The sequence below is a fragment of the Centruroides sculpturatus genome, unplaced genomic scaffold (genome assembly GCF_000671375.1).
Source record: "Centruroides sculpturatus isolate CEXI.00-Female unplaced genomic scaffold, Cexi_2.0 scaffold3, whole genome shotgun sequence".
NCBI classification, from domain to species: domain Eukaryota; kingdom Metazoa; phylum Arthropoda; class Arachnida; order Scorpiones; family Buthidae; genus Centruroides; species Centruroides sculpturatus.
In genome coordinates this window covers 183,720-210,629 of record NW_019384366.1, presented here as the reverse complement: position 1 = coordinate 210,629, position 26,910 = coordinate 183,720, and the positions used below count along the sequence as shown (strand labels likewise).

Below are 26,910 nucleotides of genomic sequence, written 5' to 3'. Positions count from 1 at the left end.
ACCGGAAACGTCTTTGCACTGTAATCACGGAAGCAAGCTCAAGAATACAAAAGCTTTTGTGCTGTGGCGTAGCCATTTTACAGCAACTGTGAATACGTCATTGTAACCAAGCACAACTGACATCTGGGGACAAACTAGACAATGCACTCGTTCCTCCGATACCCGCAGCACACCGCTACTATCGATAGTTTAATAAATATATCAGTTTGAAATACGTATATTCTTTCTGGTCCACCCTGTACATTCGAACCTCCCAACAACGACGGCCATTTTTCAGAAACGTTTCCCTTTGAAATGCATACAAAATAAATTTTATACAGTTTACCACTTTATGAATAATAAAATGGGTAGAAGTTTACCTAGGTAGTCCCAATGGCGGCACTTCCGGTCGCCATCTTGTTTGTGAACGCGACGTCCACACGATGGCGACCGGCGCAGCTACTTACTACACCGGCATTTAAAGAAATAATCTTTCAGTCACCGTTGATGTATTTCTAATTCCTTTTCTCCGATTGATTCTGTAAAAAATATGGTTCGGATGATTCTATCGTAATGGTGGTAGCTCTCTCCACCATTTATGACAGTATCTTTCTCCCATTTACCACATACGGATGCGGTACTTGGGGAGGCGCAGTAAATAAAGTACATACAAAGAGAAAGTTAATATCCTCTCAAAGACGTGCACTCCTTTTATTGACAAAAGCCTTCCGTACTGCAAGTAACAATAGTCTCCAAGTAATTGCACGTAAGTTACCTATTGATATAGAAATTTTGCGTAAGAAGAAAATACAACTTAAATAGGGAGATTCAATCCAAGCAGGATCAATAATAACAACACCCGATGAATGTGAACAACCTTATCCTTTTTGTAACACTGTATCCCCAGATATTCTCAATTCGAATATACTTGACCACTATTCAAATTCGGATATCACTATATTTACAGATGGTTCTAAAATTGATGGTAAAGTAGGAAGTAGCTTTGTGGTTTTCGACAAACAATTAGAGATACACAATCAAGCTTATCGTCTCCATACAAACTGTACTGTTTTCCAATCAGAACTTTTGACGATTCAAAAGGCCATTGATTGGGTTAGTGATAATTTACCACATTATGATATTCAAATCTACACAGATTCACTCTCTACCCTTAACATTATCCGTAACACTAAGCTCCATCCTTTGGCAGTGGAAATAAGAAATTCAATCAGAAACTCAACATGTAATATCAGTATTTCTTGGGTTAAATACTGACAGGCAACGAGAGGGCTGACTCTCTTGCAAAGGCTGCAGCACTAAACTCCACCATTCCTTTTTCCTACGATAAAATCAGTTATATCACTTTGCGACGCTTACTATGGGAGGAAGCTATTAACCATTGGCAACATCGTTGGAATGATAGTAACCAAAGTATAACGTTTCAATTTGTCCCCGACTTAAAAAGCTTCTTTAAAATAAAATGGTTTACTCCCGATTACTACACAACTCAATTATTTACAAATCACGGAAAATTTGCTACGTACCTTGCCAGATTTTTAAACAGAACATCAGATCAGTGCCCAACTTGTATGATTGCAGATGAATCTCAACACTACATTTTTGATTGTGTGATGACCGAAATAGAAAGAACTGAACTGCGGCTATTCTTGCAGGAATTGAATATAGCTTGGCCGTGCCACCTCTCAAACAGCTGGACCAACAAAGAGATGTTCTCTGCCTTTAAAAGACTTGCAAAAAAGATCAATCAGATCACAAGCCAACTAATCTACTGCTGACACTGACTTTGACTTAAAGACTGTCTACTTATAGTGTTAGCTTTGTAATTACTATTTCACACGCGAATTTTATTTAATTATAAGTTTTGAGCATTTTATCCACAATTACGAGGTTCTGTACGGAATCTACATTGTATTTACTGCTGTTTGCTAACATTATTCTGTATTAATTTTTCTGTACGTAATCCTGTGGAACTGATGTCATGCGAGTACTTAGTCTTATTTAGATGTAATATTACTTAATTTTATCTCATTGATTTCGTGGATTTTATCAATTATCATGCAGTTCTGCATGGTATCTACAATGTACTCTTGCTGCTTACATATATCAACATGTATTATCTTATCCTGTATGTAATTTATGGACTTTGTCTTCTATATGCAGTTCTGCATGGAATCTTCAATGTACATACTGTTGTTTGTTTACATTTCCTGTATTTTATTTCCTTGGTAGTGATCATAGCGAAGCCAAGGCATGCATTTATGCCTCCGTAAATAAATTGGATTGATTCTATCGTAACATTGTTCTTTTCCACGGTAGAAACTTTTTCCGCATTCTTAACACGTCTACATTCTTCCTCTTACGATTTTCGGATTTATTTGGCACTTACTTTTAGGACTGAAGGTACTGTACAATATCTGGCTCCTTCCAAACTAAAACACGTCTCGCTCTTGGATAAAGCTTACTCCTATGCTGAACAAACAGTTCGAACCTTTCTCCTAGTTTTTTTCACTTGCTCACAACAATCTCGTCGATTTCGACAACCTTTCCAGGTCCATCAAATTTTCGTTCTGGAAAATTAGACTAGGCGCTAAGTCCTAGGGGGCGCCTAAGTGGTAAAGAAAATTAAAGGGTATAAATTAGGGGCAACCAAGGGGGCGCCATAATAGGATCTCGCTCCATCTTAAAACTTGCCTCGGGCCGGCACTGTGTATAGTATGAAATTCGCCTAGTCAACAGCAGTTCGACTACTCACGTGGTCACAGCCAGACCAAGCTCCAACGTAAGGTACATTCTATGCAAATTAGATGCCAAATATTTGGCATCTAATTTGCATAGAAATTTTCCCAAATTTACGTTTAAAAGTTACTTCAAATAATATATTGCATTTGACATCTAAAAGAAACAGAATCATGATCATTTCGATAATTTATTTTACGACAACCATCACATTTCGAACAAACTGCATCTGCAGTTGCATACCAAACTTTATGGCAAACATACCAACTGATGTATTTCTCTTGTCACAATTAAATTCAGAATATTCAGATACTATAAAATGAAAAAAATTATCTTGATGCACACTTTTGCAAAAAAAAAAGTTCATGTTTTTCAAGATTCGCCATTACAATAATTAACGACAAAATATGAATTGTAAACATCGAAAAAAATGATTCACACAACATTACATAACTTTTTGAACCTAAAAATTTAAATTACTCTTAACACAGTTATAAAATGTTATGAAATTATTGTGGTACTGGAATGAGTTAGAAAACTTTTAAACAAAAGACAGTGACACATAAGTTAACTTTCAAACCACACATGTCGAGATTTAGGAAGTGCCGCCATTGGGACTACCTAGGTAAACTTTACTTAATTTGAATATGATTAAGAGAATAGTATGCTATACATGACGTGTACGCCTTTCCAAACAAGGTTTCAGTTACTGAATTAAAACTAAAAATCGTGTTCCTTGACATTCGATAGTATCAGATTAACTCCACTAACAAAATGTCTTCGATCAAAAAAGCTAAATATTCACCGACCAGCTTGAATTGCCTTGACTTACGACAACTCACTCTGTTGTATATAACGACGCTTATTTACGACATTTTCGGTTACAAGTTTTGCGAATGCCATATTTTGTGGTAAGTTGTGATACCAGGCTTTCGTGAATCTGGGCCTAAGTTTTTAAAGTTCTCTTAGGCCAACGTAAGCAAATGAAAGTGCTGTATCAGATTTTAAGAAAAAGTAGAGAAAAATCAAGATATTGCCGAAAGGTCAACAGGAAAGCTCAGAAAATGACATTTTTCGGAAAAGGAAACGTCCTGGTTTAACGTGTTTATCAATGAAAAAAATTTAATATTTATTAATAATATATTAACGTGCAATACTTTATGATCATTAGATAATTATTGCTTTAATAAAATCTCTCTTAATTACGAAAAAATAGTCACTATTGCTAACTTTTGTAACCCAACCCTGTTTTGAATTAGTCGACCCCCGTATAACACAGTTGATTTTTCCGTTTTATATGAATTCCATATTGTACGAGTCACTTAGATTTTACAAATACGTGAGCCGTTCACAGCCCAGCACACGTATTTGTAAAATCTAAGTGACTNTAGGACCAGTATCAATTTTGCTACAGAGCTGCTCTCGAATACTTAGGTTCATTTGACCATTATGCAAACTGAAGTTATCACACTGCCTGTTTTTCATGACAAAATCAGCAACAAAAAAGTATGTCACCAAATTATCATCATTTCAGTGAACAAATCAGTTTATTTAAAATTCAACATGATTATTCAAGTCACAATTGAAGAAGAAAACATTAATATTCTGCAGCAAGATTTACAATGGATAAATTACTTGAGTCACAGAAACTCAACTTCTCAAATGTGAAATACCTCTAAACATAGACTACTAAAATACAAATTATAGCAGAAACTTATCATAGATTTATTATTATTATTTTGTTTATATTTGTTGACAATTTCAAATTTCACAGTGAAGCTTGCAAAAAGTTTAGAAGTACTGCATATTTACAACTACAAGCTTAGTTAGATAAGTTGCAATTAGTGAACACATGTTTTTTAAGCGACCTGTGTTAGAAGTGTACAGAAACTGATATGTAGAAACTATTTCATGTATTTTAAATTAATGGTAAAAATGCAACAAAAATAATTTAAATCTGTAAAAATGATTTTGTATTTCATCTAATAAGAATACAATTAGCCAAATTAAAGATAAAATATTTTAATAAAATATATTTCCATTCTGTACAAATATTGTGGTCCCAAATATTTATATATTGTTTACATAATATGGCACAATGATTGTTCTTCTGGAAGACCAAAATATACATAGTGATATTTGTTCATGATTCTATATTTACAAAACAGCTACAATACAAACACCTTTAAAAATAATTATTTACAATCTTCGGTATATTTTGATTCACTCATACTAAATCAGCTGCATTTAAAACCAATTCGATTAATCTGCAGTGCAATGATCGTTAACAGTCATGTACAATTACATGCACATTTACATAAATAATATTTACAATTCTTCTTCTCTCTCATTACATGTACACGATTTACGTCACGGTTCCCAGTATGCGTTTCACTAGAGGCGTAGGTTTACATCTCTTCTGAGATATATTATTTTGTCTTCTTAGAATAAAGTTCAGGTCATATGCTGTATTAATAGCATAATACACATTTGCAGAACTGGGGAAAACTATTTCTGTTAAAAAAAATTATTATTGAATGTCAAAGAATCAAAATGTGGTTTTATATTTGTAATTGTAATATTGTAATTGTGTAATAATGCAGGTACTGTACATAAATAAAATTAGTATAATATTATAATACTATATAAAAGACTATTATACTGTATGAGTTTTCAAAATAATCTCATCACTTCAGAAACAAGGTATATGTAATATACCATATTTTACAGTATAACTTCTTGTTTGGACAAATCACCCTACATCGTATATCTGAAGTTGCAATCTCCCACAGGCTAATGAATTTCTGAAATGACCTTCATTAAGCTACAAGGTAAGCTCTAACTAGTTTATTCAAGAGTTGGACTATTATATATTTAATTATTTATTATATGTATTTAATTAAACATTATTATTAATACAATTTATTTGCTATAGATAAACAGCTTTTTCATGAATTTATGAAAAATATTGTAGAATTTTAAAGGTAAATCTTTAAAATGCTTATTTTTCCCTGATAAATTAAAATTAGAACATCAGACTTTTAGTTTCTGGGATATTATGTATATAATATGGAAGTATTGGAATCATGTCAAATTTGACTTTTTGCATTTTTTGCAAATCTTGATGTTTTGAGACTCTCTGAACAAAAATAAAAAGAAGAAAAAATTAATTGTAGGTGCTGACATCTATTTTGATTAGCAAGGTTGAGGTCGAAGTTTTAAATGCGAAACATGTACGCTGGACATTCAGTGCTGCTTTCCTGTAAGCCTAGAAGTTTGACAATGATGTTTGGATAGTCAGTGGAATCATGCTCGACATTCCAAACACCATTGTCAAACTTCTAGACTTACAGGAAAGTGGTGCTGAACATCCAACATACATGTTTTCGCATTTAAAACTTCGGCCTCAACCTCGCTATTGATATCTCAAAATGGAGAAATGAAATTTGGCAAGGATGCATCTGTATAAGTGCATTGATAACATTAAATTTCGGGATTAAAGGTCGAGAGTTAGGGAAAAAGAGGGAGGTCATGTATCATATCCCAATTGTGGTCACACTTGGGATATGATACATGACTTAATGAAAGTTTTACTCATTATTGGCATTTAAAAATCTCATCTCTACCCTCAAAATTAAGCCATTTGCATTTTTATAAAAATTACATAATTTATTTTTAAAAGTTAATAAAATATAACAATAGATAGTACTACACACAATTTTATTATTTTAAACAATTACTAGCCAAAAAATAAAAGAAAACTGTAAGATATATTACTTAATGATCACAGTACAAAGAAAATGGAAATTTTTGTTTGATTAATTTTTGAAGGTTATATTAATAATGTGAAATTTATTGTTATCCAAATACATCTATGAAAACAACATTTAATAATGGAAACTGACTCAAAAGTATATACACTGTGCCCTATTATTATCAAAATGTGATGGATTACTGTAACTAATAACAAACAATTTAATTTGTTGAAACCTTTGGCCTGTATGATAGCCACAAATTAGTTTTATTCCATGAGCTTCTTTGTTTTTAGGGAAGCTACTCCATGCATTAAAATTGACAACAGCCCAGAGCCTACGTAAATATGTAAATAAATGTTTCTGTGGACTGAGAGGAATAAAAGTAATGATTAGAAGCTTCACATGGCTTGCTGATGACTGCCTCCTGCTGTAACTACTCCATTTTTTTTTTTTCACAATTTCATTAATAGATACTCATCAAAATATTTGGTAGTACCATACACATGGCTTTTGGTGTTGGTTGTAGTATGGCATGAGAAGGAAGAAAGTTTTATCAAAACTCAAACTAGATACAAAAATTAATTGAGGGACATAAAATGTGAAACAGAATTTTATGTAAAACTTTATATAATTATTTAACATTAAAAAATATATGAGAATTGGTATGCTTTTATTACTTAAACTCCCAGAATTCTTTTTATTACAAATGATTCTAACCCTACACCTCTGGTATAATTTAAATAAATATTTGCAGCCCAAACTGCAATGTGCTGTGAATCCCAAAAGGTTACTGACTCTCACAAGCACCAAAAGTTGACCTGACTAGAATAGCATAATGCATTATCTTGACTGATTATACAGGTTGATTGCAAAGTATAGATTTAATTTTATTCTTCTAAAAAGTAACAAATTATGAAGAGGATATATGAAGTAGACTGACTGATAGCAAATGATGTAGTTTTCAAAACACTGACATGTTCTTTACACATTCCTATCCTTAGTATCTGGAAGTCTTTTGTAATGTTTAATACAGGATGTTTCATGTAAGGTGGTTTACAAGTCAATAACTTGAAAATATCAAACTTTTATTTGAAGCATATTTTTCAAGGGGCCTTTTTAATTCTTTAAAAATAAACATTTATTACAAGTCGATAAGGTGGAAAACACACTTCTAGCATCTTATAAGTAAAACTGTTTACAGGGTGTTTAACATAATATTTTTTAAAATATTTACTTCTGAATAGACATGAAAGAGCTGCTAATAACTGAAAAATTGCAGGAAATTTTTCAGTTTCGATTGTAGGCAATAATTCTCATCCATATACTGGTAGATACTCTAATAGTAGACAACAAAATAGAGGTAGGCCTCCTACAACGCGGTAGATACGTTCCTTGAAAATACTGCATTGTGGGAAATTGCGTTATAGGAGACATCAACTTAATACAAAAACTGGGATTCGGTTCTAAAAACAGAAAAACTTGGCGTTTGAATGGCGTTTTTTGAATTTTCCAAACCAGCCATTGCTAGCCACGAATTTAACACTGGTTTCAACAGCTGACTACTGTCCCATTTGTTTTAAATAATCAAATATTTTTAAGGCTTTGTGTTTAAGCGCAGTTTTATTTAAAGGCACTTGTTTCTTGTTCATAATATTACCTACCCATACCATGTTCTACCCATAATATTAGCGCTTGTTCTATTTTTTTCATTATAGGTGCTCTCGGACGAGCAACATTTTTCGCAAGAATAGATGATCCGGATGCGACCAAATTTCTGATCTTTTCTCCCGATTGCTTAAGCGACCGAATATTCGACTCATTTAAATTAAAATGCCTACCAATGTTAGCGATTCACTCAATTTTTAATTCAATCCAAAATTTCTATCTTTGTTTGAAGAGTTATAAATTTCCTTTTTAATGACGGTCCTTTTCTTTTCATTCGGCATTGTTATGGTTAAAATTTTTTCAATCAGTTTTGTGGACAGTAAAAATCGCAAAAAATAACTTCCTTTCACTATGTTGTTAAAAATATACATCCAATAGAAGTTTATACAGTACTGTATTTTAGACCATTTTTGCAATCCCTACTTATTGAAAGAGTATAAATGATCGAAAATTTAGTGATATATTTGAGTGTTTACAGTAACTGATGCACATCTGTCTAGAAACCGGTCTTCCCCTGAAACTTTCAAGGGAATAACATGCCAACATCGACAAACAGCTGTTTTCAAGGACTTTTAGCTCTGTATACCAAACTGTGGCTCATATCACGTGATTCGTTGCGATTTTTCTGTTATGTGAAGATAATTCGTTTCTAATTACCGTAAACCGCGTTGTAAAAGTACCATGTAAGAAAATTTCCGCATTTTTCCAACCACGTTGGAGCGAAAACGCATTGTAAAGGTATCGCGTTGTAGGAGGCCTACCTGTAATTCTAATATCTAGTAGTAAAATAAAGTTATCTGAATTTTTAATTACAGTCAAACCTTGGTTTTTGAACATAATTTGTTCCTAAAAGTTGTTAAAAAAAGATTTGTTCTAAAACCAAAACAAATTTTTCCACAAGAAACAATATAAAATGGATTAATCTGTTCCTGGCTTCCAAAATAAAGCCTTTTTTTAACTTTTTAGCTGTATTTTATGCATAAAAATGCCTACAAATCCAATGTAATATTATATATATTATATTATATTAATAAATTTTTCTTATTTAATTTGACTTAAGTATCTTTAAATACAAATTCTTGGATGCCATTTATATTACATAAATGTCAATTAACATGGTTTTTACTAATTAATTTGATTTAAATTCAACTGTGGTGCATACCAAAAACAGTAGTAGTATCTTTCCTGCATGTGCATTGAAATCTAATTTAAATAGCAATGTCATTAATGACTCATGTTGTGACATCTAATGACACAAAGCAATCTTGGCACCATTAACTTCTGAATATTAGAAATGCTTTTTAATAACACAGGAACTTTACAGTCATTATACATTTTGTAGTTTATTTTTGTAATAAATTTCATATGAGATCAAATCATGATATGTAATCATGTATTTTGCAATTCCATAAACACATCTATATTTTAGTTTGGTTATAACATGAATGTCATTTAAAGCAAGGCTTTGTAAAGTACAGATTTAATATGTCCACATAAAAACTAATTGAGACAAACTGAATAATTTGTACTTATTGGCCAATTGAAAATTAAAAGCAAATTAAGAATACATAATCATTTTCTACTAAAAGCAATCTTATTTATTTTATTGCAGTTTATTGCAAGAGTTATTGCAGTTTATCATGGATATTTACCCACAATAAACTGCAATAACTCTAGATATGTAGGAAATATTGTAGATATTTGAGAAAATTTTTGAATTAAATTATGAAGAAGTTTATATATAATAAAGAAAAGATATTAAAATTTCATAAACTTATTAGTTGTACTCTACAAAATTTATTAAATATCTTACCTCCATCTGGCAAAAGCTGAGCTAACTCATAGTCATCTGGATTACCCACTAATCCATGCTTCATCATAGCATTATATATTACAGTTCGTGTATGATCACAGTTGCTTAACTGAAAATCAATTAAAGAAAGAAATTTATATTTTTGAAAAAATATTTACTTAGTATTAATAGAAAGAGAAAATACCATTATACTCTTATAAAGATTCACTCCTTCCACTTCTTTTCTGTCATCTTGCTCAATGCTCACTCTAATTATATAAAATTCTGGAGCCTGTTGAGAAATTCCTGAGTTAACAATATCTGACGCTAGAGCAAATGTTGAACCAAATGATCCAAATGTTAGTGATGAACAAGATGCTGACGGCTAAATAGAAATTTTTAAATCATTGCACTATTCATCAATGCATCAGAAACATTTATTAAAAGACATTAAGAGCAAATTTTTAGTTGTATTAAAAAATGATTTACTGTATATTATTTCAAAATTTTATTCAATAAAATAAAATGAATGTATATCAAGTTACAGAAATAATCAGAACATGAAAACAAATCTATTTCAATTTTTAAAGAAACATTATTCTTATATAATTTCAGATCAGTGTATAATAACCACTTCTCATCTCCAGTTACTATTTTGTCCAGAAATGAGGTTTGCTGTTGCCAATTAAGAAGTGAAACACACATGAATAATCAATATTCAAAACATTTTTAACATCAACAAGTTCTAAAGATGGATGAGTAGCCTCTAATGAAAAGGTTCATGTCATTGAATTCTTAACGTGTTCCTGATATTCAGCATGTATAGCTAGTCTTATTATGAAATTTTTAATTTATTTGAAATTAAAAATTCCAACAAGCAAATACATAACTTTTTAAAATTAATTATATTTATTTTACATAAAAATTACATATTGTTGCCAACTGATTTCATTGTAAATTTTGAAGTAATAATAATTAAGTTTGTAAAATAATTTGTTAAAGAGATTTTGATTATACTGGATTTATATAACTTTTCGGGTATTTAACTGCTATTTTATAAAAAAACAAATTAATATGATGCATATATCAACAAATAATTAAAAATTTATCATATCTATTTTCTGATTTATAACTAATAGCATTTCATATATGATGCAGAGTAGTTCAAATGCAGAATGCTGTTTTTTGGACAGATCTTGGGTCAAATATATGGCATGATTTTTAATCTACAAAAAACACTTTTTATATAAATGATGATAGTGTAAAATATGAAAAAAATGAAATGATAATGTTTTATCTAAAATAGTATATAAAAAGTATACAAAAATGTAATTAATACAAAGAATTTTTTCTGATATAAAATGTCACTATAAAATAAACTGTAATTCTTAATTTTTCCTGTCAATTAGGATAATAATAATAAAACAAGCTAACCTTTCAGCAAGATTATTTTGAACTTACAAATTGTTATGACACTTAATTAAATGAAACAGCTAATATCTAATTGATTAAATTTATGCATCAATTCTTCATATGATAAGTTTGTTCTTATTATATAATATGAAAATTTCTTTCCTGCAGTCATATCTTATTCTAAAAAAAGGTCGACACAACTTATTAAAAAAAAAAAGTATAAAATCTATTTCTAACAGCTTTTAATCAAAAATAAATTAATATATAACAAAATATACCTTAACACCATCCATTGTTATACTAGCCATACTAGCATCACTGCTACTTTGATCGTAAAATTGGCTATTTGACGAAGAAGTTGACGTAGATGATGTAGAGTCATTTTTCTTATGATAATATGTATTGTTTGAACTAAGAAAATAAAAAAATAAAAAACTCTATACATAAATTTATATTACTTTATAGTTTTAAAAATTACTTCAAAATTTACAAACCTTCGAGACTTTTGCAAAGGCCGTTTTTCATTATTTGCAGGCACATGGGACTCTATGAGAAATGATAGTTGATAACTATAAAATCAAAAGGTTCATTTATTAACTGATTAATAAAAATTTAACTATAACCTAGGTAAATAATAAAATATTTTTACCTTTCATTATCATCAATGGTTGGTAAATTTTCAAACCAAGCTTGAAATTTATGATCAGGAACAATATTATAGTTATTTGCAGAACTTTGAAGTAATTTAATCTGGGCCAAAACCTCAAATTCCTTTCTTTTTTTATCAAAATTAATCAATCCATCTGGTAATGTATCTGGAATTGCAGCATCAATCATCATCAGGTCAGTCAGAAATGTTCCCAAATAAGGAATGGTCCCTTGCATAATAGACATCTATGATATATATTAAAAAAACTTATAATTCTCAAATATAAGAACAGAAATATTAGATAATTCATAATTTACATACTGCACTATTTGATAACTGTTTCTGGAAAGCTTTCTGAAGTTGACGATCATTTTCTCCCACAGTGTCAGCAAATTTTGCTGATCCTTCCTAAAGCATAAAATTAAACATCAAACTGTAAATGTCATTTGTCAAAATTCAAATATATTCAAATCTATAATAGTAATACCTTAATTAATAACTCCCTACAATTCATTTGATTATTATCTTCAGAAAAAATCCTAGCTAATTCTGAAAATACTTCAACTTTTTCCCTAGTAATTATATAAATTGAATTAATTAATAATTTTCAATTTATTTTCAATAATTTTTAATAAAAATTAGTTGTAAAACTACCTTGGAACAGATAACCAAACTCTTTTCAATCTATGAACTGGAACAGTTTGCAATGCAGCAGTAATTGCTTTTAGAGAAGAAAAATTTTTCAAAAATCTTAATTCCTGCAAAAATAGTTTCATAAATTATATTTAGCAAGGAAGATAAAGTTGTTTTATTTCAAAATAAAATACAATAGAGCATCAATTATCTGAATCAATTGGGGACTGGGGTTGTTCAGAAAATCGATATTTCGGATAACCGATTATGTACAAAAAAATATATTAACCTATCCCATGTTGAAATTTTTCTCTGTTGCGTGTCGCTTCGCATTGAATTTTCGTCAATGTTAAGCCAAACAAAAACAATGGAACAGGAAAAAACTATTTTTTCATTTTGTACAAACAAAATAAATAAATTGAAAAATATAAAAACAATAAAAAATTATACTTCAGAAGTTAATTTAGTATCAAAAACGTAAAATATTTGAGTAGCCCAAAACATAGCCAAAGATTGTACAGTGGACCCCCCTAAAACACTGTTGATTTTTCGGTTTTATATGAATTCCATGTTGTACAAGTCACTTAGATTTTACAAATACGTGCGTTGTTCACAGCCCAGCACACGTATTTGTAAAATCTAAGTGACTCGTACAACATGGAATTCATATAAAATGGAAAAATCAACAGTGTTATAGGGGGGTCAACTTGTAGTGCCACAGCACTGACGAAAATTTAAATTTGCCGACTGGAATTCTTTTGGATAATCAACACTCTACTGTAATTATATCAATAAATATAGCAAAATCTCACACAATGTTAATTATTATAAATCACTCCTAAACTTCTGTAATAAAATCTATATTGAAATAATTTTAAAATTTATAATATTAAAAAATTATATTATTAGATCGCACAAAAACAATTTTTAAATTTAATGTGAAGTAAAAATTGGTACAATAATAAGAACAAATTACAAGAAATGTTAGAAAAATTGATAATACATCACAGAAATAATGTAAGGATTTGTGGTTAATCAATCCATCACATCACAATAACATAATTTTTCACAATTCTGTTTATTTTATCAAGTACAAGAGATATACTGAATAGTGCAAAAATTTATTTATGCTAGGAAATTAAAGAACAAAGTTAATTTTTTTCTTATGCAAATTATAAGAAACTTTGGAATGTTCAACTATAAGTGAAATGTATTTTTAACAATAATTCTTTTATCAACAGCTATCAGATAAAATGCTTTATCAAGACAAAATTATACACAATTTTAATAAGAAATTCATCATAAAAAACTTTAGTACAAAAAAACAGTTACAAATGATGAGTGCTGCTAACCTTTAATAGCGTTAAACAAAAATAAGTTAGAATATGAATTAAGTCCCATAACATTATTAACTAAAGCAATGATTCTCAATACTATTCATAAGACTATGTAACAAAGTCATACTATTATTCCTTTAGCAATAATATCATTTACAAGGTCTTTGGACATGATAAAAGAGTTGTGTTTTTAACTTACTTTCCTGCAATCCTAATATTTGTTGATATTAGGATTGATCCATCTCAATCATTTACATGAATAAAAATGAAAACTAATAATAATGTTAGCAAATCCAATTAGGAAATCTGAAAATGAAAAGTCTACAAGTCATACATAAGATTATATTACAATTACTGAAAAGATAGTTGGATAAATTTCACTGTTTATTTTTGAAAATTTTGTATAGGATAATTATTTTATATTCTATTAATTCTAAACACTATTCAGATAATGAGGGTATCTATAATTAAATTCTAGATATTCCGATATCCCTGCAGAAGAAACGTTTATTTACTAGAATTATTTCAAATATATTATTTCTAGTTTGAGTACGTGTCTCTTTAATCCAAATCAATAAAACACAGTAGACTTTCTCTCAGCTATAAGCTTAGGTACTCCTTTATTGCAAATCACATTAATATTTCTATGGAAAATGATTAAAAAAGAAAATTATGCCAAACTAAATACAAAAGAAAACAAACAGATATTATTAAATAGACATGTTTATCAAATTCAGGATATAGCAATGTGCAATATAAGAATTGTTAGAACAATTTGTCTACTGTTATTGGGCTGCAATTTGAAAAAATTGTAGACCTATAAATTCCCACTGTCATGTCTGTCTTTCCTTAATCTCGAGGATGGAGTTAGTTAGATGACAGATGAGACCAGATATAGAAACCTTAGGGGCAGGAGGCACCAATTACCTATATATGAACATCTGATGCAAACCAGAAGTCATGTTATTTCAATTTAAAAATTTTCCCATGAAAAGAGTTATATAAATGACCGACACAACTCTACTGCTAACAGAAAAATATGATGTACAGGGCATGACACGACTAATTTGAGGTGGAGAGCATATATTTCAAATTAAATAAATTAAAAAAATGATTAAAAATTGAAGCAGAGCATTGTGGCACTGTCAAAATATATAATTGCCTGTTGCCTTATTATAATTTTGTCTAATATTTCACTTATACATTTTAAGTTAATAAAAGCATTAACTTAAAAGTCTAAATAAAATATAATATCTATTGTTAAAATTTTGTTTAATAAAGATAAATTTACAATGGTGATTTTTTCCATACAGTATAGAAATAAGTAAATAGATAACAGATCCCTATCCAAGCAGTATAATATGATAATAGAATAGTTTTTTGATATATTTTTCTAACATTTCTTCTTCACATTGTCTGTACAATGTGAAGAAGAAATGATATGATGACATGATATCTCATTGATAACAAGATTGATAACAGATGACATGATATCTCATTGTAACAATTTTCATACAAGTTTGCTTCTCCACACAATCATTTGTATTAAATATCTGTTCAGACAAATTTCACAAATGACAGAGTGATTAGATGGCATTTTCTCCATTATTACTATTATAATAATTAACCTAAACCTAGTGTGACTTTTGTATTTTCTTAATCTTTTTTTACAGGTAAACTGATAGCTGAGGGAGATAAGACATGTACTTCCTTTGCTGAAAGATTTAGTTTTGAATTCAGTTCTTTAGAATTTAATAGATGGTCTGATCCAAATATGTTAAATTTCATGCCTTATATTCTGTTGTGACTTCCGATAGCCCACCTTCATGGAATGTTAAATCACTCTTCATGTCCAGAGGGCAGATGATGATAACATTTTCTCTAGTAACAACAATTACTAGATTAATTTACAGAAGAAAAGAATGTAGTATGCTATCATACTCTTATATAAAATATCTATTCTGCAACAGCAACAAATTGTAATTAATATGAAAAACTTTATAGACTGTTTTGTAATATTATTTGCATTATGTTTTTAAAGTTAGTAATTACTAATTTCTGTAATTTTATTAAGACTTGTCCAAATATAAAACTCTTTCACTGAATTTATGAAAATACACTTTTTGCATAATTGTCTTTCTTAATTATTTTATAGAAAATGTTTATAATTTTAAAGTAATTCTAGTAAATTTTAGGAAAAAGTTTACTAGAATTACTTTAAAATTACATTAGAATTTAATTACAGACATCCTTAATACCATATATATTTTAAAAAAATTTTTCCATCATATATATCCAAGAATGTTTAATTCAGAACTGAATATATTTAGTAGAAAATAAGTTTCTATAAAAAGTATTATATTCAAATCCAAATTAAATTTTCTCTGAATTTTACACTATGTTAAATAAGACATTTGTTTGCTGAGTTCAATATCTAACAACTAGCAGACCCTGCCATGTGTTTTTGTGGCTCAAAATGTATCTATTATAAATGTATAACACTTCCCCGTGGGGGGAGGGGGAATATTTCAAAAAATCCCTTCTTAGTGTACATTCTCTTGATGTACCTTATTAAAACACAATCAAAAATTCAAAAAAACGCATCTAAAATAGTATAAAAAGAAGCAGAGTTCTTTACGGTAAGCCTTAATCCTGTTCATCTCCCCCCCAGTGAGGGAATTTCAACATGTATATTATATAAAAACACGTGCGTATTCGAATGCAACGTTGTGTCAAAATTTCAAAGGAATCGGTAGGAACAAACAAACGTTACATTTTTATTTATATAGATAGATAGATGATCTGCTTTACTTCATCCTCACAGAAAAGCAAACTTAGGTCGTCGTACTCGCGGAGTTAGCGTCATCTTTGGACATAAAGTCTTAATCCTAGATGATATCTTTTAATTAATTTATATGAATGTTTAACGGAATAATATACAGCCTATGTCCACCTTGAAGTTCCATTCTAAATATTACTGAAAGAATTTTTGAAATTGGATGAGTAGTTTCGGAGATTACCTCCTACATCCAAACTTACAAACTTTACCTCTTTATAATATTAGTATAGATAAATAAACAAACTTTACTTATTAAACTATTTTAGTTATACTTCACATGAACAGAAAAAGATGGAAAAGAAACCGAGCAATATTCAAGCATCCATTCTTAAGATAGAAAATTTTACTTTTCTGCACTTCATATTTTCTCACATTGTACCCACAATTCTGTGGATACAAAGTTCTGTGTAATCATGAAGACTGATAAAACAATATTTATCAACAAAAAATTTATGGATAATGTTTAATTATTTTAAGTTATCTAAATGCAGAAACTCAAATTTGAATAAATATTAATTATATTTCTCTAAAATATCAAAATTGCATTTCAGGAACTTCCTCAATCTCTCATCAGTTTACAATTTTAAGTTTTTGACAAGTTAGTTAGATTGTTAATGCATCAGGTATGCTTATGTAGCTAAATGCTGCATAAATATATATATATCTCTTGTTTTGTTTTAAAATATAAAATGTATATGAGAAGGAAAACAGATAAGTTATCTTTTTTTCTGTTCCCAAAGTATAAATTGACCTTTTTCTGTAAAATGAAATAATTATAATAAAAGTAATTTTAATAATAATAAATGTGAAATTTACTTGGGCAATGTCTATCCATTTTGAGATTATTTTAGATCTAGCTGCAACTTTCATGTTAGGCACAGATAATACAGTAGAAATAACACGACTAGAAAGAGCATTGAATTGGTTAACAGTTGCAGTTACTGTAGTAGAAGAGGTATACATTTCTTTTGCCTTTTCTCTTCTTGACCAGATGGAACCGAGACAATGATGTGGAACTAATTTTTTAAATAATTCCTAAGTAAAAAACAATCAAGTTTTAAGACATTAACTAATGATTGTTACAAAGATAGAAAATATAACAATACTCACTGCATCAATCCAAGTTAACTGGCGTGCAAAATGATCTACTGGTAATTCTAAAAATTCATATGGAAAACATGTGAGTGTGTTGTTATTATCTTCACATGATATACACCATCCTAATTTATTTGACAGTGGTGCTGAATCAAAAATCAAATCAAAATAAATTAAAATTAAATGAATTAAAATTAAATGTAAGCATTAATAACAATTTTTTGTTTATAATTGTTGAGTTACATATCATTAGATTGAAATGTTATACATCAAAAGTCACATTTAAAATGGCATCAATTGTAGATGTTATTCTAGACATCCTAAATTTTCAGAAAATGGAATAAACATATAAATAGAATATTTTTTTTATTTTCTGTTTGTTTTCTGAAATTTCCATTTGTGTAATTTGTCCACAATGGGAACTAAGCCTTTCTTTATATAATACTTCCCTGCTTAAAAAATTTTTTGTTTTTCAATAGTATTTTCCACAAATAAGAACTAAGCTCTGTTAGTGCACAAATCATCAATTTTTCATATTAAAAATAATATTGTTATTTTGTATTTATTAAACTTTGCTTTAAAGTTAAGTCTTTAAAGAAAACAATATTCTTTAGTTATTTAAGAAAGCCAAAACTAATAAGAATTGGTGATGAGATCAAATCAACAACAAAAACTTCAATTTCAAATAGAGACTTTTCAGAGGATAGTTCATTAAGCAAATTAAATTCTGTACAATCTCTGTATTTCAATAGAAGTGTGTGTGAATTATCTCATGAATATGAGAAAAAATATTTGTTTGGGAGGTAAAGATATTAGTATAAAAACAAAAAATGTAAACTCATAGTATGTGACCTTTACAAATATTTAGGAGTGGAATTAATCCATGGCAGGAGAGATAATTGGACAACAGGAAAAAGTAGAGAAAGTTAGTTTAAGAGATTGAATGGAATCTAGTAGAACACCAAAATATCAAAGAAAAATGGGATAAACTTTGTTAATAATTTAATTTCACATATATTCTGTGGTAACAAGTAGTTTGATCTAAATGCTTATATTTGCTTGTGATATATCAAATGTCAGATATAATTTTAATATTTTGTAGTATGACAGTGTTCTTTTGATTAAAAATGTGAAAGGATTTTGAACCCCTATTTATGCATCATTTAATCTCTTGATGAGAGTAATCTCTGCACCAACAAACACTGAGTTGCAAGTGCTGTTTTTATACACTGTACACATTATTTTCACATTAAAACTGAGAAATTACAATTATTATCTTTGTCTCATTTCAAACATATCAGTTATTTTAATACAAAAATTAATTTTTGTTTCCTTATTGTCATCTCTTATATTGTCAAATGTTTTTGAGTTGATAACACTAAACATTAAATTTCCAAAATTTTCTTATTTATATAATTTGCACTATAATAATATATATATTAAAATATTAATTAAATCGAAAATTATATCATCATAATTGTTTTCTCTATTTCTATTTTTCAAAACAATATTTTTGCAAATAAAAACAATATTTCATGCATTTTAAATATTATATTATCAAAAATAATACCTATTGTTTCTTCTTGCTTGTATTTTTCAATTCTGTTAAGTGCTCTCAATTCTAACATACTTCCTGAAAGATACTTTTTTGCAAAATCAGCAATTTGATGTAGACTAAGATACTGAGGTGGTTCATAAAAATCTTCAGGAAACATATCAAGCCAAACTAGAAGTGCTTGAATTAATGTTCTAAAAATAAAATTATCTTTAGACTGTATTATTATGTAAATTTATTACTAATAATGAAAAATACTTATAAGTCTACCTTCTATGCTGTTGTTTCATAAAATCTGGCATGTCATTTTTCTTGCTACCCAATTGTTTATATCTAAAAAAAATTTCAAAAATAATTTATATTAAGAAAACTTATCTGAATAATTTCAAGCATTCAGCAGTTCATCTATTATATACTATAAACAATTATATTCAAAATACTAGTTCTCAAGGTTATGACTAACCTGTCTAACAACAGCATAAGTACTTGTCTAGGAGTAGCAAATGATCTATAAGTGGCAAAAAATATGTTGATATATGTAGATTCAAGTTCTCCAGAATCATTAGCTAAGCTTTCAACTAATTTTTCTAGTGTTCCTGCTTTGATTAACCGTACTCGTACAGTTTCCCATTCCAAATGAGACACAACATCATTAGAATCCTGTATAAATTTTATAAGAAAATTTAGTAAAAAAATTCTAAAATTTTTACAGATTAAGGAAAAATAATTTAAAAACTATAAAAATGAATAAGTAATTAAACATTAATAAACAGAATTACTGTACTCAAATTATACAGGAAAGAGAGAGAGAGAGAGAGGAAATGATAGTAATATAGAAAAGGAAATTAAAAACAGGCACAGGCATACAAGGAAATTATTAAAGATCCACCCACATTTGTTACAAAACACAAATATTTAATAAACAGGTTTAGAAATACTTACATTGCAACTTAAACTTGATCCAGGATGATAACGAACTTTTTTAAGATATACAGTATAAACAGCATCAGCTTGCTTTTCTTCACCCCATAAACGCCATAATGGTTGCTAATAATTAGGAAAATATGTTTTTTAATATAAATCAACCAAAAAATTATTGATTTTTATTATAAAAATTTAATTAAAAATATCTGTATAAAATAATTTAATTAATAAAATGATAAACACTAAACTTATATTTTCCTGGGTATATTTTGTCTTAATTAAATAAAATAAAGGAACTTTAGCACAATTTCAAATATGATAATTAAAAACTTAGATTTTTGTAAGTTAAATCAATTAAAATATATTATCAAGAATTGTGATTCATATTATTTAACCTATTTAAAGCTAACTGTCAAATTGGAAATATAAAGAATATTTCATTTTTAAAATATGTAAATAAAATCTATATTGTGTATAATAACCTTTTTGTTGTGAAGTGCAATTACTGTATTTTTTTGTTTTAAATGTACAATTTAAATTATTTTAAAAGTTAAGTATTATTAATAATAATAAATTTATATATATATACACACACACACAAAACATACGATTTGATAAATTAAACATAAAACTATTCAAGGTATTCGTTTCCACTAATATCTAATAATGTAACTTCATGATAATATATTTTAAATTATTTCAGATTTATATACAAATTATCATTAAATTATACAAAAACATTGACTAAGAAGTTATCAAAGAAAAGAAAAACTGCTTTTTGTAGTAAAGTTTTCTTTTGGCAGGCTTTATTACTGTTAAGTTTTAATTTTTAAATCATCAAAAGTAATAATTCCTATCAAAAGGAAATAATTAGAAATCAGTTTTATAAATTTGCAATTATAAAAAAATAGACACGATACTCAATTATGTAAAATTTTATTGTTTTACAATAAAAAATTTACATAATTGAGTGTAGTGTCTCTTTTTTTATCTAATTAAATAAAAAACTATTTACTTATTTAATCAGAATTATAATTCTTATTACTCTTACAGTTTCCCTTTCATTTATTAATGATAAATTAATATTTAGGCCCATCACTGGTATATATATAAAAAATTATTACTGTTAACAAAACATAGCTAATATATATAACTTTTCAAACACTTTAATATTTCATTACTCATAATTAAAAATAGAGAAATATGATAATAGAAATGTTATTTAATCTAATTAGAGTATGATATTATAAAATTGTATAAGTTCATATAAAAATGAGATCAAATTAAAAATATATATTTTATCAAAAAATCTTATTAAATAGAATAGCATACATTTTTAAAAACTTTTCAATATATTGCAATTATATACATAAAAATAAATCACTCAGATAAATGTTAAAATATTAATATATCCATAATGCTTTGAATTAATAAATTGAAATTAATAAATACTAAATAATTTTACATATACTTAATTAATAAATCTTCAACATTTTAAAAACTTTATCATTTTGCTCATTCTATATATTTCTAATTTATAGAATATCACAAAAAGTAATGAAAATTTTTATTTACCATTTGTTTTCTGACTTCAAATTACTTTTTAAAAACTTTCAGAGAATATAAAAGAAGTTAAAAAGTATTGGAATTAAATGTTCCTTTCATATATTTTAACGAAATTTTAACATTTCAATTTTTAAATAATTGTTTCTAATTGGATAATAAGTAATAGAAATAGGTTCTATAATAAATATACATTAAGAATGAATCTAAAGAATATAGGAATATTTTAATGTACTGTATATAAAAATTTTCCAAGTAGCATGAATCATAAATAATTATATTTATCAAATAAATTTGTCATCAATTTAAGAAAAAAATGTTGCTACGAGTTATGAGAGCATGATGCATCATAAAATCATAAAAAAGAAAACATAGGTTAAAAAACTTTTCATTTTAACTAGAAAAAAGTTTTCAAAACATTGCTAAACTTAAAGTTAAGCATATGATTATCTACATGTAATTAAAATACAGGTGACAGATAAAAAAATAAAAAGGATAACAGGGAAAAAAAAATTGCTTATAAATTTGAGTGAATGTTTATTGCCTTTTATGTAATAAATATAGGATAACTCCTGTGGCAGAGAGAGCAATACATATGGTATAGACTTTATCCATTTTCCATTTGCATTTTATTTCTTGAGTTCAGTATATTTATTTATTTTCTCTATAGAGATACTTTGATATTGCTATACCAAATACACAAAATCTATAATGATGTGAGATGTTTTGTGTATTATAATTATTACTACTACTATTATTGTTTAAGTCCTCAAAAAATATGTTAAAGCTCAAACCAGGAATGTTGCTCATTTTATGAAATATGCAAAAATTTGCAAAGATTTATTTTAGCATTGTTTCCTTGCTTGAAGATTAGAAAGTGTATAATATCATTAAGTAATGTTATTTATTACATACACCAAAAACTTAAAAATTAGAACTCCAAAACAATAGTAAACAAAAATGAAACAAAAGCTCTCAAAAATACATAAGTTCATAAATTTGGCAGGAATATTGTCAAATTCCTGAAACTAGCACATCACCTACCTATTTCACACAAAATAAGTGATATTCCTGAATTCAACATAACATATATATTAAAAAGTCTCAACATTATTTCTTTATTCAGCATTTATATCAAGAAATATTTAAGTAATTCATAATAAGATAGAGCAAAAAACAGTGTGTGGTAATGATAATAAAAAGTTTTTGAAATAAATAAATTTTATATCTGAAAATTTATATAAAACTCTATTCATATCATAACAGCAGCAAAACATTAATAGTACCATTGTGATATAGTTCAAATAATAATAATATTGAAATAATAATGTTTTCTAATAAAACTTTATTAGTGTTAGTAATGTTCATTATTAACTATAAATAAATTGTAAATATTAATTGAAAAGATATAATTAAAATATTTAAGTTAACTCAATTACTGTATTGTAAAATATGATATTTCTATAAATTCTTGTAATAAATTTGTCAAAAAATACTTCTTAAATTGCTATTAGGTCATATTACTCAGCATCTTCCATCCTTTCCTATCTTCTCATAATCTGAATTTTCAGAAGTTTTATTAAAATTTGTGAAGTCTTCAATAGTAAACAATTATCAAAAATTCAGGGTGAGTCAAAATTATGTGAACAATCTTAATTTTTAATTAAACATTATTAATGAAACATCTTATTTTTTTTGTTTTCTACTCTGATTGGTCACGACGGACTGTTGTTATGGCCTCTCCAATCTCTGGTGTTCTGGCACTAAATTGTACTGTTAAAAGTTGGTTTGAGTGCATTAATCATGCTGGTGGTCAGGTTGAGACACTGTATAATGCAAACTTTGAGTAAATGCTCTCTCTCAAATAGTGTTCACATAATTTTGACTCGCCAAAGATTGTTCACATAATTTTGACTCGCCAAAGATTGTTCACATAATTTTGACTCGCCAAAGATTGTTCACATAATTTTGACTCACTCTGTATATATCACTTTTTAGATATGTTGACAATCAAACAATCCTTTCAAAGGATGGTTAGATAGATGATTATCTTTCCTTTATTCATACAAAAAAATTATCATAACTAAAACAATAGATTAATCATACAGAAGGATAAAGCAAATAATTTATGAATTAGTTACATAGATCTACATATGAAAATTGTGGAAAAAAATTTATCACATCAGTTTAGAAAAAGCTAACAACAATCTGTACTTTTATTCATGCACATTACAAAAATATTTTTCATTTAAAATAGATACTCTCTTAGGATAACTTTTTTAAATCAAATTTGTAAACATATTTGTTTTGTTCCAACAAGACAATGCTTAAAAAGACACCAAAGATCTACAAAAATAGTGACTCAATTTAGGTTTACAGCCAGTTTTACACACACACACACACACACACACACACACACACACAAGTATGACTCTTATAGGAGTCTTACAAAAAAAATAGTAGTTGTGGAACATAGTTAAAATAACAATTTGAAAAATTAAAATAGTAAAAAATATTATAAAATTTTGAAATAATTAAAGAGCTATATTTTAAGCTATACAACAAAACATTTGGTAAATTCTAAACTAATAAAACAAATTTACTTAAGTAATTTAATGAAGTTGTCCAATGTCCAGGAATGTTTACTGTCAAATGATTACATGATTGCCTTTCAAATGTAAACTGTTTCCAAAATGTATACTTGTCTGCAGTCCTAATATGCATGCTACAAACTTACAAGACCAAAAAGGTTTGTCCAACATGTATCATATCATTTTGATATTCAGAAACAGGAGTGTTTAGTATCCTACTTGTGGTTCCTATATAAGTAATAGACTCATTAGTAAAGCAATTAAACAAGAATATTATATAGCAAACTTTTCCAATAAAGTTAAACTATCACATTAATAGCCTCCTTAAACAGAACTGGAGATATATGAATGAAATACAACTGTTATAAGGGTCAGTCTGAAAGTTTCCAGATACATGAAAAATTGTATGTGAACCTTATCAACATTGTTCATGGTTTCCTCAAAGTATTATCCATGATGCTGAATGAAACTGTTCATTCATTCAAATTACTTCTGAAAACATGCAGACCATTCTTCTTGAGGGATGGCCACCAACCAATCTCTAGAGGTACTCACAGATATATATATATCACTAATATGCACTAATCAAGTGATATATATATAACTTGATTAGTGCAGTTAATTAATCCCTCAATGCTACTGCATATATAAAAATCATGTTAATCAAATAGACTACAGTGGTATCTTGATACTCAACCAATCATGACCTGCTAGAACAAATATTTTAATTTTGTCATCAGTAAAAAGTTTTCTGTAAAAAACGAAATGAGTAACTAATTTAAAAATAAAACTCAGAGCTCCTTTGGGGATTAAGAAAAGTACAAACTGACAACAAAGAGGCATGTGCCCTAAGTGACTCTAGTTAGATGGGTTACAAGTTGTATCTTTGACTCATTCAAAAACTCAATTGTCTTCATGATTGAATACATGTAGTAAAGAAAAGTCCAGTCTTTGACTGTTTCCTGCAAATTTTCTCAAAGACCTTGGTTAAGCAAACAATGGTGTGTACCAATACAGCAATAACAAATTTTCTTTACACCAGTACAATGATGCAAATATATCCAGCTTTTCCAAAGAATTGGACAACCATTTGATGACCAACACTTCTTGGGTGCTTCACCTTCTGAGGAATTTCCTCATTGGAAAAAATCAAAAACTGGGGTTGTCATTTGGTTTCTAGCTTGTATTGATAAGACAAATGTTTCTTCATCAGTAACCACAAATATTTTGACATTCCATTTGCAAATTTTTCAATTATGTTGCAACATGCTTCCACACAAATCTTATTTTGCTCTTTAGTGAAAGGATATAGCAGCCAGCAATAAGATCTTCCTTAGGCAAAGGTGTGTGTTAATTTTGTACACTGCTGCCAATTCAATCTGCATGATGTATGTAATCTTGTAAGTTATTTGGGGGTCCTCCCTGATTAATTCACATTGATCTCGCATGTGTTTCCAGAGTGGAAGTTTATGTAAAAACAAAATTTCCAATGTTTTCAGCTTTGTTTAGGGAGCAAAAATGTTCACAATTTTGTTTTTACAGTTTTAGAAATCTCAAACTTTGGAATCTTTTATAATTTTGAATGATGATGTTCTGATTCTGTTTTGGAACTTTCAGTCTTATATTAGAAGTTTGAAGATGCCATTCAGTCACAGATGAAAACATTAGCTTTGTAATAAAATCATTTTTGCTGGATTTAAAGGTTTATTTTATAGTGTTTGTTATGTTTTATCAAGTTATGAACTGTCATATTCATAACAGGATTGCTTTACTATATATGCAACAGGTATTGCTGTATACCTAACACATTTTTCATATATGAAAATTTTTGGAGTGACCTTTGTATTATATCTCTAAAATTAGTAAAAATACTTAATATGACCTCAAGTATAGAATAGAGATATTGGTATATGCTAACTTTGATTTTGTGTACATGGTAAATATAGGATAAACGAAGTGCAAAGTTCTTTGATTTAAAAATTAAACTTGTCAGTTGTCATAAATGTGGAATAGACTATATGACTAACAAAACACAATCCAAAGATCTCCCATTTACCACAGAAGGTAGAAGGAATTACGTAAGCCCTACAAATTATAGTCTTTTCCAGAATAATATCAAACACAACCTTTCCTTTTCCAGTGCCAGTTTAATGTTTTGACTAACATTTTTGAATCTATCTCTCAATCATCTTATTTTTGTTCTATTTCATTAAAATTTGAATATTAAAAATTCTTATATTTAAATTCTGAAATAAGTGTCATTGTATTTTTAATTAATAATTAATCCATTTACATATAAATAATAATTTATTGTATATAAATAAAATGGAGAGATGGTGTTTTTAGTACTGTTATGTTTAGTT

The 26,910-nt window shown here is 28.0% G+C and overlaps 2 protein-coding genes across 5 annotated transcripts in view; one reads left to right on the top strand and one right to left on the bottom strand.

Moving 5' to 3' along the window:
* Positions 1 to 552: 552 nt before the first annotated feature.
* On the top strand, positions 553 to 1,254 carry LOC111642515. The gene is made up of 2 exons (XM_023388868.1): positions 553 to 735; positions 802 to 1,254. Exons 1-2 carry the CDS (start codon positions 553 to 555, stop codon positions 1,252 to 1,254), a joined length of 636 nt encoding a protein of 211 aa, XP_023244636.1.
* Positions 1,255 to 5,079: 3,825 nt separating this feature from the next.
* The window catches only part of LOC111612429 (ral guanine nucleotide dissociation stimulator-like 1), a 43,846-nt gene continuing 22,015 nt past the window's right edge, over positions 5,080 to 26,910 (bottom strand). For 3 of the 4 annotated variants that reach the window (XM_023353652.1, XM_023353643.1, XM_023353659.1), the window contains 15 exons: positions 20,412 to 20,516; positions 19,933 to 20,129; positions 19,740 to 19,802; positions 19,485 to 19,663; positions 17,930 to 18,060; positions 17,636 to 17,854; positions 12,665 to 12,768; positions 12,498 to 12,582; positions 12,332 to 12,418; positions 12,011 to 12,255; positions 11,856 to 11,930; positions 11,640 to 11,772; positions 10,154 to 10,333; positions 9,970 to 10,078; positions 5,080 to 5,250 (listed from right to left, as the gene is read on the bottom strand). In XM_023353652.1, the coding sequence (XP_023209420.1) occupies positions 5,102 to 5,250; positions 9,970 to 10,078; positions 10,154 to 10,333; positions 11,640 to 11,772; positions 11,856 to 11,930; positions 12,011 to 12,255; positions 12,332 to 12,418; positions 12,498 to 12,582; positions 12,665 to 12,768; positions 17,636 to 17,854; positions 17,930 to 18,060; positions 19,485 to 19,663; positions 19,740 to 19,802; positions 19,933 to 20,129; positions 20,412 to 20,516 (2,061 nt within the window). In that variant the 3' untranslated portion in view covers positions 5,080 to 5,101. Of the gene's footprint in view, positions 5,251 to 9,969; positions 10,079 to 10,153; positions 10,334 to 11,372; positions 11,542 to 11,639; positions 11,773 to 11,855; positions 11,931 to 12,010; positions 12,256 to 12,331; positions 12,419 to 12,497; positions 12,583 to 12,664; positions 12,769 to 17,635; positions 17,855 to 17,929; positions 18,061 to 19,484; positions 19,664 to 19,739; positions 19,803 to 19,932; positions 20,130 to 20,411; positions 20,517 to 26,910 lie in introns of those variants that run through there. The other variant, XM_023353666.1, reaches the window with a different exon arrangement.

What these genes read in the sequence shown, in the direction of transcription:
- LOC111642515 (XM_023388868.1), top strand. Translation starts at nt 553, where the DNA reads ATGGTGGTAGCTCTCTCCACCATTTATGACAGTATCTTTCTCCCATTT. An exon ending in CAAGTAACAATAGTCTCCAA is followed by an intron (nt 736 to 801) that starts GTAATTGCACGT and finishes CAACTTAAATAG; the next exon opens with GGAGATTCAATCCAAGCAGG.